The following is a 14,182-nucleotide window of genomic DNA, read 5'->3' as shown; positions in this document are numbered from 1 at the left end:
GGTTTGAAAACAGCAGAGATGGTAATGTTTGAGCTGCCAAATCTTGTGTATTCCTAGAGCAAGATCGGGAGAGCACAGGTGACAATCCCTTTGGGTGTTACAGGAGTCTCCCTCTGCTTCGGGCTGGTCCTGTTACATCCTTCTGGTTATGGACACTGAACCTCATCTCAGTATTCTCATGTGGAATCCTGAGAAATTTTCCATAATCCTGGTGTGATGAGTATGTCCAGTATTTTAGGTCAGACACCTGGGTCCCCTAAGCCCTTTCTGGGATGACTCCAATTCCGTGGATCAATCCAGTCTTTATTTTTGGGATCTCTTGTCTTCCATGGCCCAAGACATTATGTTCAAATTATTCCCCAGTGATAATTATATGCACAGTTTATGCTGGGTCTTTTAAAACACTCTTTAAACCATCGAATTTAAATAATTTCCACTTGGATTAGCACTAAAAAATGAGTATTTAATTATAGCCACCTTATAAACAAGTGGTGGTCATTGGGGAGAGCATCAACAAAAAATACTCAACAGCAGCTCCACAAACAGTTGAAAAATTAATGGAAGAGCTGTTTCCTTCAGTGGGATGGCTTGGAGGGCTTTACCTGGGAGCAGAGGGACATTTGTGAAGGCATATTTCCCTTGAAACTCTTTCAAGGACTCTTTTATTAATTCAGAATATTAATTCCTAATTCTGTGCTGCCTGTTGTCACTGATGTACAGCTGCTCTCCATCTTGTCCCTTAGACCTCCAGAACTTGATTCCTCTATTTGCTTCCTGTGTTTTCTTGTTATATTCTGTATTTTACTCCTCTCCGTCATCCTCTTGGAACTGCTGGAGGTAAATTGAGAGTAAAGCTGGCAGGGATTTTCAGCAGTGGATGAATCCAGCAGAAGCCAGTGATTACTCAGAATTTTCAACACTGATCACAAAACATACCAAAGTTTGATGGAAAAAAACTCTTGGAAAAAGCTCTTGCCTTGGTGTGGAATTGCCTGAGGGTGTCTGAGGGGAACATCCCTCAATTACCACCCCAGAGGTGACAATGAGGATCAATCTCTTGTGGCTGAAAGATGATTGCAGGAAAAAATTATAGTCTGGCTCAAAAAATATCACTGCAATGAAAGGAGAACTTTTACCAGTCAAGTGAGTTTTAAAATGAGAAGAAAAATAAGAATTGAGTGCCTTATTCTGTCCACAAGGACTGTGATTGTGTGAAGGGACGATGTCAAAGCAAAGCCTCTGAGCCTCAGCAGAATCAGTCTTTATTCCCTCAGTTGTCAGAGCAGAAATAGAAACATTAAAGAGGAATCATGCAAATGGCATTGTCAGGATTTCCAAAAGAAATTCAGCTCTATCAGTTCTTCCTCAAATATATTTTTATTGGTTTCTTCAGGACTGCTGGTGCCCAGGATGCACCATTGCTGCAGGTGCCAAATTCAATTGGTGAATTGAATCCATTTCTTAATACATCCATTTAAATGGCAGCTTCTGAATTACTGGATGTATTCACTGTCCTCACTTTGAGAAGACATTGTTTCCTGACAATCCAAACAGAAGAATTTTATTCCTATTCTAGCTGCATTCAGCCACAGCCTGTGTCAAGGTCTGTTGAATGTTTTTGGGTTTCTGCTGTGGAATCTGCTCTGCCTCTGGATTTTCCAGCTCCTCTGCCCAGGCAGCATCACAGCTTTGCCATGAGCTGTCGGAAAACTGTAGGAAACAGCCAGGACATTTTCTGCCAGGCTGAGAGTTGGGATTGTTCATCCTGGAGGAGAGAAGGCTCCAGGGAGACCTTAGAGCCCCTTCCAAGGCTTAAAGGGGTTCCAAGAGAGCTGGAGAGGGACTGGGGACAAGGCCTGGAGGGACAGGACACAGGGAATGGCTTCCCAGTGCCAGAGGGCAGGGATGGATGGGATATTGGGAAGGAATTGTTCCCTGTGAGGGTGGGCAGGTTCTGGCACAGGGTGCCCAGAGCAGCTGTGGCTGCCCCTGGATCCCTGGCAGTGTCCAAGGCCAGGTTGGATGGGGCTTGGAGCAGCCTGGGACAGTGGAAGGTGTCCCTGCCCATGGCAGGGGTGGAATAGGATGGACTTCAAGGTCCTTTCCAGCCCAAACCATCCTGGGATTCTGTGGGTGCCCTCTGTCAGGCAGGATGTATCCAGACTCGGAATTAAGGCTTACACTGACATGTGGGAATATCTGTGACCTGCCAGCTTGGCAGAGCTGACTGGATTTTGAGGGATAACCTGGCAGAGCTTGGGAGCCCTGCAATCCATCAGCCTGTGCCACCATTTGGGCTGTGTGGGTTCGGAGGCAGCATCCAGAATGGAGGAGTTTTTGGAAAGCAGCAGTGACTTTTGAGCTTCTTCCCATCTGCACCGACAGCTCCCGGAACTGGCAGTTCAGCTCAGAGCAGGGCTGGAGTCCAGTGCTTTTCCTGGACAACACATTCACTACAGCTTTGGGAAAGGGAGAGTAAACAATAACAATACCCAGAGGGGCCAAGCTGGCTCTGCAGTTGAGTTTCACTCTGTGTGTGACACCCAGGGCAGGTGAGGGCTCCTGAAGGTGAGCTGTGATTATCCACTAAGCTCCAGAACTGCAGCTCGCTCCAGAAACTCCTTCGCCTCCCATAAAATACCATCTTCTATGAAAACACACAGTATTTGCCAAAAGGGAATCCTGAAGGATCCCCTCCAAGGTTGTTGCTGCTCCTGCTGAAATAACCAACCTCTGCAGACATGTTTGAACTTGAGGGGATCTTTTGCTGCGGAATAAAGTTGCTCTTTGGGCGTGATGGGCTCAGAACACACGAAAGCAGTGAAATTCTCAGGTGTATGAGTGACCTGTGCATTGTCCACCACACTGCTTGCCTCCACAGTGATTCCCTGTGAATCCGTAGGGTGTTTGGTGAGGGGGAGCAGGAGGAAGGCACAGCTGGGCTGCCCTGTCCTTCACCTGCCCACAGGGAGCAGAGGGGGGAGGGACACTCAGCTGAGCTCTGTCAGTTCTGCAGCCCTGCAGAGCATCTGGAGCCATGAGCGTTCCTGTGTTGGCTGCTCGGAATGGGTGGAGGAGCTTTTATTGAAGGACCCTGGACAGGATCTGAAGGTTCTTGGCTCTGGAGTGAGCAGTGAAGTGTTACCTGGCGGTGTCGAGCCTGTCCCTGTGACGTCCGTGTTGTAACGTCAGTGTTGTGACATCAGTGTTGTGACGGAGTCGTGTCTGTGCCCGAGTCTGTGGCAGAGACAGGATTGTATGGAATGTCTCCCTTCTCCCGGCCCTTCCTCTGCCCTCCCCTGGGCAGCACCCCCTCCGTGACACGCTGTGCTCCTGTAGGTCAAACCAGAGAGAAGCCAGGACTCTTAATCCTCTGTATCCAACAGAAACACTTCCCTGGCAGTTTAATCCTCACAACTGATTGTGCTCAGTGACATTTTTGATACTTTTGGGTGGATTTGGACTTGAAAACCTTTCCAAACGTGCTGAGCTGACTGGGTGATAGATCCCCCTGGGCAAAGGCCAAATTCCAAATTTGTCTTCCCGAGATCCCCTGGTGCAGCGTTGGAGTCCTGGGCAGCAGCAGTGCCAGAGGCAGCTGGCTCGTGGTTCCAGTCAAAGCAACCATAAAGTCAAATATGGCTGGGAGAAGTCACCTAAACAATCCCAATAAACCCACCCCACTGCTTTCCTTACAGCAAGCAGAAATGTGTTTGCTCTGGTGCCGAGGACGCTCTTCCTTTTGTCCTGAAATCCCTCTTGCACTTTGTTCTGACAAGTATTAAATTAGTTCTTTATTTCCCTTTAAAGTTTTTATTAACTATGTTGTAGATGTTCCCCTCCCATCTCCAGCACCACCTACCCAGCAGAGGAATTCAGCCTTTCAGACTGAAGATGAAAGCAGGCTTTAGAGAGCTGGAATTGCTGGATTTCCCCACCAGGATGGCTTTAAACTGGCAAGGAAGTTTGTTTGCTGTTCTTTTCCTGGTGGCTCAGTGCAGCAGAGAAGAGTCCTCCCTCCTCTTACACTTCTCAGGGATTGCACTTGTCCAGCTTCATGGAATCCTCTCCTGGACAGGAGGGAGTTTCGATGGAAGAGATTCAGAGCTGCAGAGCTGCAGTAGGGACAGAATCTCCTGAGGTCCCAGCTTCTCTTTCAGCTGCATGAGCTCCTCAGAATGGCTCATACCCAGCATCTCTCAGGGATCGTGGTACTCAGGGAAGAGGAATTCCCTGTTTTTTTAGTGGAAGCTGCTGGATGCTGAAGAGTAATGAAAATCAGTCCTTAGTGTGGCAAAAGAAATTAGTTCTCTCTGACTAATGACTCAGTAACAACAGGCTGAGAATTCCCCAGCCAGGGCAGGCAGATGATGTGACTGGAGAGGTTCTGAATGCAGCAAACCAAGAGCCTTCAGCCCCTGCTCCCAGTAACTCCAGTTCCTTCCTGTCTCTCCCCACCCTGCCCAAGGCCATGCTCATTCCAGCCCCCCTGACTGAGCAGTGAAAGTGTTGTACTTTTCCAGAGGACAATGTCCACAGCTCCCAGTCCTTTTGTGGTTATTTTAATGAACTAATCTCTTCAAAACATCCAGAGCCCGTCGAGCCATCTGGACGGATTCAAGTCACATATTTGTATTCCTGATGTGCTGAGTAAATCCTTCAGTTTGCTCCAAACCCTCAGTACAGCCAAATGTCCCCTCCAAAGCTTCACACAAACAGCTCAGGGGGTTGGATCTGTGGTGAAAAGGTTGTCTTTGGCTTTGGGAGAGGTGTGCTGGGAACGCTGGTGCTGGCCCAGCCATGAATCCTGCAGTGGTTTGGGCTGGGAGGGACCTGAAAGCCCATCCAGTGCCACCCCCTGCCCTGGGCAGGGACATCTTCCACTGTCCTAGGTTGCTCCAAGCCCCATCCAGCCTGGTCTTGGACGCTGCCAGGGATGGGGCAGCGGAAGGATTGCTCTGGCACCAGGCAGGAGCAAGCAGGAGATGAGCAGAGGGTCCAGGGCTGGTGTCTTTACAGAGCTCTGTGAAGTGCTCTTACCATCATCATCTCTTCCTGGGGGAGTCACCCCTGTGTGTGGGAAGCAGGAAACCTGGGACTGAGGTTATGGGTATTCTCTGCTGCAGAAATTCCCTAATTACTAGCAAGGTTTGGGAAAATAAAAGGCCAAGACAGCTCTCTGGCTGGGTCAGGAAGATTTAAACTGCTAAAAATTAGATTTTACCAGAAATGCTGAAATATCTGGGGATGCTGTTGGTACATCAAGCACTCGGGATACCTGGAATGGGGAAGGAATTTCAGCCACATGGCCTTTAGCATCAAGAGCAATCACCTGCAAAGGAGATTTCCTCTCCTCCTCTTCCCTGATTGGAAGGGAACTTTCCAACATCCATCTCAGAAGGGGTTATCTTATCATGGAATTCATCTTATGATAAACCTGTCTGTGTTTTTACACTTACTGTTGACCTTTATTTGGTTTATAAACCCGTAACTCCTGGGCTCCCAGTTTTATACAGGGCAGGATGGATCAGTGCAGCTTCCAGCCAAGAACCTCAGCTTGGTGACTGTGTGAGGTTTAATGACTGCATCCTAATTTAAATAAGATAATCCTGGCTTTTACAAGGGAGCTGAGGCACCTGGATGACAACTTTAGCAAGAGCAGACAGCTGAACTAAGAGAACTCCCCTCCTTCCTGGGTGTCCCTCCCCAGGGCAGAGCTCCTCCTCTGACCCTCCTGGCACCCAGGATTTGGGGGGTGGAACTCAGCCAGGTCCAGGCTTTTAAATATCACTGAGGAAAAGTCATCCAGCACCAGTGTGTGCCCCAAATGTTGCAGCCACTTCAGGCTGGTCAATGGACACCTGCACTTATCCTGGTGGAATCACCACCCCTGGAAGTGCTCAAAAAACATGTGAATGTGGCACTTGGGGACATGGCTTAGTGGTGGTCTCGGCATGATGGACTTGATGATCATAAACATCTTTTCCAACCTTAACAATTCCACGATTCTGTGATTTTTTCCAACCTCATTCTTTCCATCTGTCAGAGCTAAACCCAAGTCTCTCAGCAGTGGTAGCTGTTGGGATGAAGGACTTGGCTGAGCTGGATCCCTGTGGGTTCCCCACTCACAAGGTTCTTGTTCCCTGCAGGTAAACGGCCACCTGGACTACATGAAGCAGATGGACACAATCCTAAAAGCCGTGGGCATTAAAACCAAGGAATGCCAGCCAGAAGAGAAGGGCAGTAGAAGTCTTTTTTCCCCTCAAGCCAAGAAATCCCAGCAGGCAGCCGGCAGCGAGGCTCGGGGAGAGGAAAACATCAGGAAAGAGGAGGATGAGGCTGGGGGTGAGGCTGTCCCAGCCGGCTGCGCTCACGGACAGGATTCCTCCAGCTCTGCCCTGGGAGAGCCCTCGCTGCCCTGCTCACACAGCACGGACAGCAAGGGCCAGGCAGTGGGCAAAGGAGCAAATTAGGGCAGAGCTGCTCAGCCAGCACAAAACCCGCTGTCACAGCACATCCGTGGCACTGGGATTCCCAGAGGATGGAGCTGGCGGAGCTGCAGCTGCTGTTTCCAGCCCCTCCCGAGAAAAGCGTGGCACTGGCGTGGCACTGGATCAAAGCGTTTGGAGCAGCCGCCCCCAGGCGAGAGAGAGCTGATTCCTGCCTGAGTCTGCACTGCTCCTCAGGAATCCGAGGCAGATGCCATCCAAATCCTCGCAGGAAGCAGCTGCACCCCTCGGCACCGTGTCCCTGCTGTGACTGGGGGAAGCAGGTGGCGCTGAGGGGATTTTAAGCAGAGGGCTTCGTTACTAGGAAATTAAAAACATTTTTCCACTGGAGATGAGTTTGGCTTGAGGATCTCAGGTGTGTTCCAGGCTCTGCCTGCCCCTCTCCAGACAGATCCGCATCCGGTCTCCGGCTCTGCTGACCGGGATGGGAAAGGCTCAGGCTGCCAGGCTTCCTTTCCCCACCTGCTGCAGGTTTGCTGCCAGGGCTCGGGCACTTTCCCATCTCCAAGACTTCCCCTGTCTCCAGGCTGGGGTTGGTGGGTGTTGGAGGCCCCATTCCTGTTAGAAACATGTTTGGGACCCTGGGTGAAAGCAGCAGGAAAACCAAGGGGGTTTTGGATGGTTTATGAAAATTCCTCCCAGGCTCTCCAAGCCAGACTTTCCTTTTGTGTCCCACAGACATCTCCAGCCTTAAAAGCCCCCTCCAGACATATTTTTAATTGGCTTAGAACAAAACCAATCCTTGGCACAGGATAAGCATGGATCTGTTTGATTTCTACCTCCTTCCATAACAGTGAATTGGCTCCACTCTCTTCATCCCCAGTCTCAGAACAGAGGGAAGGACACGGCTCTGCATCCGCTGCCAGCACAGCTCCAGAACCATGTGGCAATGATCCACATCTTCCATAAAAGCCCTTTTTCTGGCCTGTTTTGCTGCTGAGCCCTGGAAAATGCATCTGGCAGGAGCGTGGCAGGCGGGTAACCCCCCCCTCTGTCTGGGGCGCCTCTGGAGTTTTATGCTTTGCCACAAGGGAGGGTTCAAACTCTCCCACCCCCCATCTGGGGGGTCCTGTTGTCTCACGAGAGGGGAAACAGTGGGATTGCACCTTCCAGTTTTGGTTCACACAGGGTTCTCCCCCTCTTCCACCCCTCGACCCAGCAGCCACGTTAATCCCCCTCTCCTTCCATCCCCAGCTTCCCGCAGACCTTACCTGCAGATCAGTCATTCCTCGTGGAGTCAGACACAGCTGGGTTTGGGGGCGATGCTGTGACCTAGCAAAGCACCATGGTTTGGATACAGTGCCTGGCAATTGCTCTCCCTAAATCCAGCATCCAAGGGGGCTCAGAACCTGCCCAGCTCCGGCCTGGAGCGGTGCCTCGCTGCCGAGGCAGGACCGGCTGTGGGATCCCACAGCCAGTTTTGCCAGCTGGTGTTGATGCTGTTAACTGCAGGGATGGGATGGGATTTCTCTGCTCGTGCCCGGGTTTGTCCACAAGCAAACACTGAATTAGACAGAACTGCCTGGTTGAGACAGTGAGGAATTATTGCTTTTGAATGCTTGGTTTGAAGAGGTCTCTCCCTCTCTCCCCCTCTCCGTCCATGTCCCGAGGCTGATTTGGTACCTAATAAACTTCCAGACTCCACAGTGCCTTTATCTGCTCCTTTTTAGCTGGAGTTGTAGTCCAAGCTTGTATTCATATGAAGCCATTGTGGGAAGATGCACATCTTGATCTTGGTGCTCAACACCAGCCCCAAGCTCTATCTGTGGCGAAATGCATCGAACAGTTTGAGGTTTGAACTTGTGCTTGGCATGTCCTGATCACTCATCCCTGGCTCCCAAGGGATTTGTGGCAAATAAATGCCATGTTGGTCATACAAACTCTTGTTCAGTTCTGGAATATCCATGGGCAACGTGGAAAGAAAACTAATGAGAGTGGCCTGGCATGTGGCTGCTTCTTCCAGCATCCCATATCCGAGGGATGCTCTGTGTCCGTTTGGATAGCAGGGAGTTCCAGGAGCACAGTCTTGGAATTAGGCAGAAGGCTTGGAGGGAAGGGGTCCAGGGAGGGCACAGCAGCCAAATGCCAGCCCAAAGGCACTTGAGGAAGAATTTAGTAAAATGATTTGTTTTATTGATTTTTTGAAGTGCCCACTTGCCACATGGCTCTGGGGAGGGGGCTGGCATTGTCATTTAAAATACAATATTCCTTTAGATTCTTATTTGAAGGGAGGGAAAAGTGTATTTTCTAATTGCATCCTTGAGGACGTGATGGGTTGTCGGAGGGAAGTGTGATGGTCCTGTGCCAGGAGTGGGAAGCTGTGGGATGGAGCCTGTAAGAGGAGCTGATCCCGTTACTACTGCGAGACACCCACAGAGCCGCAGTGAGTCGCACCCCACACCCCCACTGAACACCCAAAAATCGGTGCTGGACGTTCTGCACCAAATGCAGCCCCCACACTGCAGCTCTGCGTGACGAGACACGGCGGTGCCACTGAGCTGGAACTCGCTGTGTGAGGAACCTGAGACAGACGCGACTCTGGTGAGGAGATCCAGCTCCAGGAGGACGTGTTGTTCCGTGGGCTGAAGCAGCCCCAAAGCTCAGTGTTCCTGCTGAAGCAGCCCCAGACCTCTCGTCCATGAGCCACAGGACGTGTTTCCACCACTCCCCTCGGTGCCCTCAGAGGACATCTGCTGAGCTCTGTGTGTGCAAAACCAAGCCTTGGTTTGAGGTCAGGGAGATGGAGGGTCTGGAGCCCAAGGGTCAGACTCGCCAGAGATGGAAAGGCCACAGGAAGGGTTAGGGGATGGTGATGGTGAGCAAAGGAAGGATGAAAGAGAGACACAAGGCAGCTTAATTCAGCAGCAGCACCTGGCTTTGCACGGTTTGATCCTCCTTGTGACAGTGCCCGGGGCTGCCATCCCGTCCATGAGCTGCACCGTGTGCTGGAACAGGCAATCTGGGAGATGGCTTGTGGCAAATCAGCTCCTGGAGGGTTTGTGTTGGGCTCCTGGGGGATCCTTCCCAGCGCACAGAGCTGCGTGTGCCGCGCTCAGGCCACGGGGGTGCCGAGCTGCAGCTCCGTGTCCGGGGGCTCCGCATCCCAAAGGCTGACGGAGCGGGCGCCGGGGCCCGGCGGGGCCGGGAGCAGCCGGGGGTCACTCCCCGGTGCCCCGGAGTCGACAGAGTCGGTCTCAGCCTGCAGGGTGAGGACGTTCTTGAGGGACGTGGCAGCGCGGGGACCGCTGTTGGAATTCCTCATGGACAGGGAGATGGCGCTGGGCCGGGGCTCCCCGGAGCGCTGGCAGCAGGGCAGGAACTTGCCCATGGCTCTCTTGAAGTCCCTCATGAAGAGCGGGTAGATGATGGGGTTCATGGTGCTGTTGCAGTAGCCCAGCCAGGTGAGCACATCGAAGAATCCGGCCGGGACGCAGCCACAAACTGCCTGGGGGGACACAGCAGGGATTAGCAGTGTCCCCCACCTCAGCCCCAATCCAGAGGGGCTTCCCAGGCACACCAACGTTCCCCTTTCAAAGGAAACCTTCAAATCCCTTTTGAAGGGTTTTTTCCTTGCTTTTGCTCCCTGGGGAATTGCATCCTTGGTCCCAGAGGTCCAGCAAGACCTTCAGGTGCCTCCAATTGAACCCAGCTGGATTCCAAAGGAAAAGCTTCTGGAAACCCGGCGTAACTCCCACAGGTTCTTACCTGTGCCACATTGGTGACGAAGAAGGGCAGCCAGGCCACGAAGAACATGCCCAGGAGGATTCCCAGGGTCAGGCTGGCCTTCAGAGCCTTCTTGCTGTGCTTGTTGGTGAACCTCCTGCTCTCGCTGCCAGCCAGGGGCTGGCTCGGGGCGCGTGGAACCTGCGGCCGGAGACAGGGAGTGGTGGGCAGCTCTCCCCGGCACCAGCACTGGCCTCTGCCCAAGAAAAGTGGCATTTGGTGCTCCAGATCCTGCAAAAAACCCTGCCAGTAATTCCCTTTTCTGAGGAGCAGGAGCAGGGCACGCACCCCTAGCCCTGAAGAGCAAATTAGGAAGAGGAGGGAATAGAAACCCTCAGCATTGACAGTATGACTCTATTTACTGTGTCACACCGTGTTTCTCATTAGGCTGCTCCTCAGAGAAAAACCCAGCTCGGTCCCTGTTGAGGGTAAAGCTGCCCTAAACAGGCAGCTCCAGCTGCTGATTACAGCAGCAAACTAATTATGTTTTTAAACGCGGGACATGAAACATTTCAGCCTCCAAACACTAGAACCCAGCCCTCCATCCATCTCTTCCTGCAATCTAAAATTAAGTGATTATCTCAGCCCTCCGCTGTAATTAAATGATGCCCTGTTGCAACTCAGCTTCCAGCCCAAAAAGAGAACAAAAATCCCTACAATGAGATGAAGATGGAAAAGGTTAAAGGATGAAATTTGAGGGTTCCCTGGCTGACACCTTGTTTTTCAGCCAATTTAGGGCTTCAAGGAGCCTTTTGGGCCTCAGCTGACAGACAGGGGGATGGATTCTGCTCTTCCATGGCACAGCAAAGCCCCTGAGCGTCCCCTGATCCCCTGACTTTTTTTGTGGAGTCCAAAAACCTGGCATCCTGCGAGAAAATAAGCACTTTATAGTATTATCTGTTTATTCTTTGATTCTCCTTTTCCTTTTGACCGTCTGGTGCAGCTTATCACATGTGGGGGAGCTGGCCAGAGTCCTGGCTCTGCTCTTGGAGAGAACAAACTGAATCAAGGTATTTAAAGGCAATTAAGTTTGCCTTTTCCCTGTAGGATATGAGGTCAATAAAACCTATTACAGGGAATTAAAGCTGTTAGATTTAGTGGCAATTACCTTCTCCTGGAGAAATACAAACAAGTGCAGCCACGTTTTTGTTATAAAACCCACACACTCCGGTTCCACCGGCGAGCGCGCGAGGAGGGGTTTGGCAGCTCCTGTTATAGAGCAGGTAACAAAAATAGAAGCTTCTGTTCAAAATAAGGTGCTCTCGGGAATCTGGCATTTGCTATTAGTTAAAATCCTTCTCCCCCGTGTGTCTCACACCCACCACGGCCAAGATTTACGAGTGGAAAGTCAGATAAGATTAAACCCCTCGGGGATGACGCCAGCCAGGAGGGGGGCGAAACTGCGTTTATTTTGCACGCCTGAGCATTTTTATCTGAATCTTATTTATTTCTCTGCTTCTGCTCACGCTATTTCTGTGCTCACGAGCAGCTCCAGAGCTCTCCATTGCTGACACAAGGCACGGGGCACCTCAGAGGATGTCAGGGAAGTGGATGTTGCCCAAAATCTCCCTCCCTGCGGTTGTCAAAGCTGGCTCCAACCCTGAGGCCTTCCAGGAGGCAGAAACAGCCCAGGCACCCAAATATGGGGTCTGCCAGAGCAACGTCCCTGTGGGCACCTTACCTGCGGCGTGGCCTCGTCGGTGGTGGCCACGTTGGAGGCGAGGGAAGCCACCTGCACCGCCTGCTTGCGCGCGGCCAGCAGGATGCGGCAGTAGGTGAAGGAGATGGCGGCGGACGGCAGGAAGAAGGTGAGGCAGGAGGCCACCAGGGCGTAGGGCAGACTGACCAGCAGCCGGCACTGGTCCTCGTCCCCACGGCCAGTGACGTTCAGGGCCCGCACCTCGAACTCCAGCTCGTGCCACCCCATCTTGATGGGCAGGAAGGAGGCCAGTGCGGCCAAGGTCCAGGTGGCCAGGATGAGCGCCAGGGCCCTGCAGGACGTCATGCGCAGCTTGTACCTGAGCGGGGATGTGATGAGCAGGTAGCGGTCCAGGCTGATGACGCAGAGGTTGAGGATGGAGGCACTGCAGCACATGACGTCAAAGGAAGCCCAGAGGGAGCAGAAGTCCCCCCGCAGCACCCAGCGGCCGTAGAGCTGGTTGAGCATGGCCGGGGGCATCACCACCAGCCCCACCATCAGGTCTGACATGAACAGGGACACCAGGAAGTAGTTGGAGGTGTTGCGGAGGGAGCGCTGGGTGACGATGAGGAGGATGAGGAGGAAGTTGCCCGCTGTGGTCAGCAGGATGATGAAGCAGAGGAAGGCGGCCACCCAGCTGCTGCCCACGATCAGGGAGTGCTCCCCCAGCACGCTGGCATTGGGGGCTCCCAGATCCCCCTCCATGAGGAGCCGGGGGCAGGGCTGGCTCTGGGGCTGGGGACTTTCTCCGGTGTGGCCTGTGCTACGTGATCATCGCCGGGGCCGGGGAAGGAGGATCAGCTCTCTCCACTCCATGTCCGTCCTCCCTTCTCTCCTCCTCCTCTCCCTCTTCCCCCACTCTCTCTCTTCACTGGCACTCAGGGCAGAATGCCATTCCCAGGAGCCGATCAGCAGGACCAAGGTTCCCTCCCCATTACTCACAGCAGTTCCTCGTCTCTGTAAGTCCCCCTGCTCTGGGATGTCCCTGGATGCTGCTTCTGGATGCTAGGGATGAGCTGGATGGCAGGATACTCGAGATGCCAGGGATGGCAGGATGCTCTGGATACTCTGATGCTCTGGATGCACTGGACCATGGAATAATAAGACACCGAGATGCTTTGGATGCTCTGCACTCAGGATACTTCAGATGCTGGGGGTGCTCTGCATCCCAGGATATTCCGGATGCCAGGGCTGCTCTGTACCCAGGATACCCTGGATGCTGGGGATGCTCTGGACTCCAGGATGCTCCAGATGCTGGGGATGCTCCGGCTCCCCGAGGCTCAGCTCTCGCCCCCCAGCTGGGCTGGGCTCCCTGCAGAGCTCTGTCCCCGGGGTCCCCGAGCTCCTCCGTGCCCGGCGCTGCCGCTGCTGCAGCCGGAGCCGCCAGGAGCGGCAGAGCAGCCTCAGGCGAGGACCGGGATGCTCCCAGCCAAGCCCTCCCGGGAGGAGGAAGATCCGGAGTGCGGGAAGGGATCTCTCCCGCGGCAGAGGTGCGTCCAGCCCGCAGGGAGCTGTGAGAGCGGGTGTGTGCAGGTGCCAGCCCGACTTTCACCTGCTGCTCTGGATGCACGGCAAAGGATGCAGAAATGCCGATCGAGGAGGTGGGGCTGGGGGGGAGAGGAGGAGATGAAATGAAGCGCTAATGAAAACAGAGATCTGGGCTAAACTCCGCAAAGTGGCAGCCAGAGAGTTCCCGTTTCTGCCTTAAAGAGAGACAGCCCCGTGCTCTGCCTCCCCTGCCATCCCTGCCATCTGTGCCAGCGCTGGAGCCCTGGCTGGAGGCACCTGGCAGCTGGGCCAGCAGGTCAGTGGCCAAACCTGGCCAGCAGCTCTGAGTTCCAGGCTCCATCCTCCACAATGGGTGATAAAAAGCAAAATTTTGCAAAGTCAAATAAAAAACCCAACAAACAGCTGCACACAACAGCCCTCAGGAAGCAGCCAGAGGACTCGCCGGCAGATATTCCAGCAATCTGCAGGCAGGGATGGAGGAACAGAGACAAGGGAGAGCCTGGCCCCTCTGCTCCCGAGTTATTTGGGCTGGCCTGGGCGCAGCCCAGCTCCCTGCCTGAGGGGCAGTCCTGGATGGACCCTGCCCTTCAGCAGGTGGGAGGCAGCACGTGAGAGGAGCCAGCTCAGAAAACTCTTCTGAGCCTCTGTGTGTTACTGCCACCTCCACAGCCAGGGCAAACACCTCGGGGTGCTGGGCAGGGACCGATTGGGGTTTTTTAATTATCCAGCTGCCCAAAGGTGG

At 53.2% G+C, this 14,182-nt stretch overlaps 2 protein-coding genes across 7 annotated transcripts in view; one reads left to right on the top strand and one right to left on the bottom strand.

Moving 5' to 3' along the window:
• Positions 1-8,273, top strand: part of TMCO4 (transmembrane and coiled-coil domains 4) — a 39,155-nt gene extending 30,882 nt beyond the window's left edge. For all 6 annotated transcript variants that reach the window (XM_069034692.1, XM_069034687.1, XM_069034688.1 and 3 more), the window contains exon 14: positions 6,150-8,273. In XM_069034692.1, the coding sequence (XP_068890793.1) occupies positions 6,150-6,473 (324 nt within the window). In that variant the 3' untranslated portion in view covers positions 6,474-8,273. The remainder of the gene's footprint in view (positions 1-6,149) is intronic.
• A 1,288-nt stretch (positions 8,274-9,561) lies between these two features.
• HTR6 (5-hydroxytryptamine receptor 6) lies at positions 9,562-12,636 on the bottom strand. Its single transcript, XM_069035134.1, has 3 exons — positions 11,914-12,636; positions 10,215-10,373; positions 9,562-9,954 (listed from the first exon to the last, which is right to left on the bottom strand). Exons 1-3 carry the CDS (start codon positions 12,634-12,636, stop codon positions 9,562-9,564), a joined length of 1,275 nt encoding a protein of 424 aa, XP_068891235.1.
• Positions 12,637-14,182: the final 1,546 nt, after the last annotated feature.

This window comes from Aphelocoma coerulescens, chromosome 21 (genome assembly GCF_041296385.1).
Source record: "Aphelocoma coerulescens isolate FSJ_1873_10779 chromosome 21, UR_Acoe_1.0, whole genome shotgun sequence".
NCBI classification, from domain to species: domain Eukaryota; kingdom Metazoa; phylum Chordata; class Aves; order Passeriformes; family Corvidae; genus Aphelocoma; species Aphelocoma coerulescens.
The sequence above is the reverse complement of the archived record's forward strand: the minus strand, read 5'-3'. Positions and strand labels throughout refer to the sequence as shown.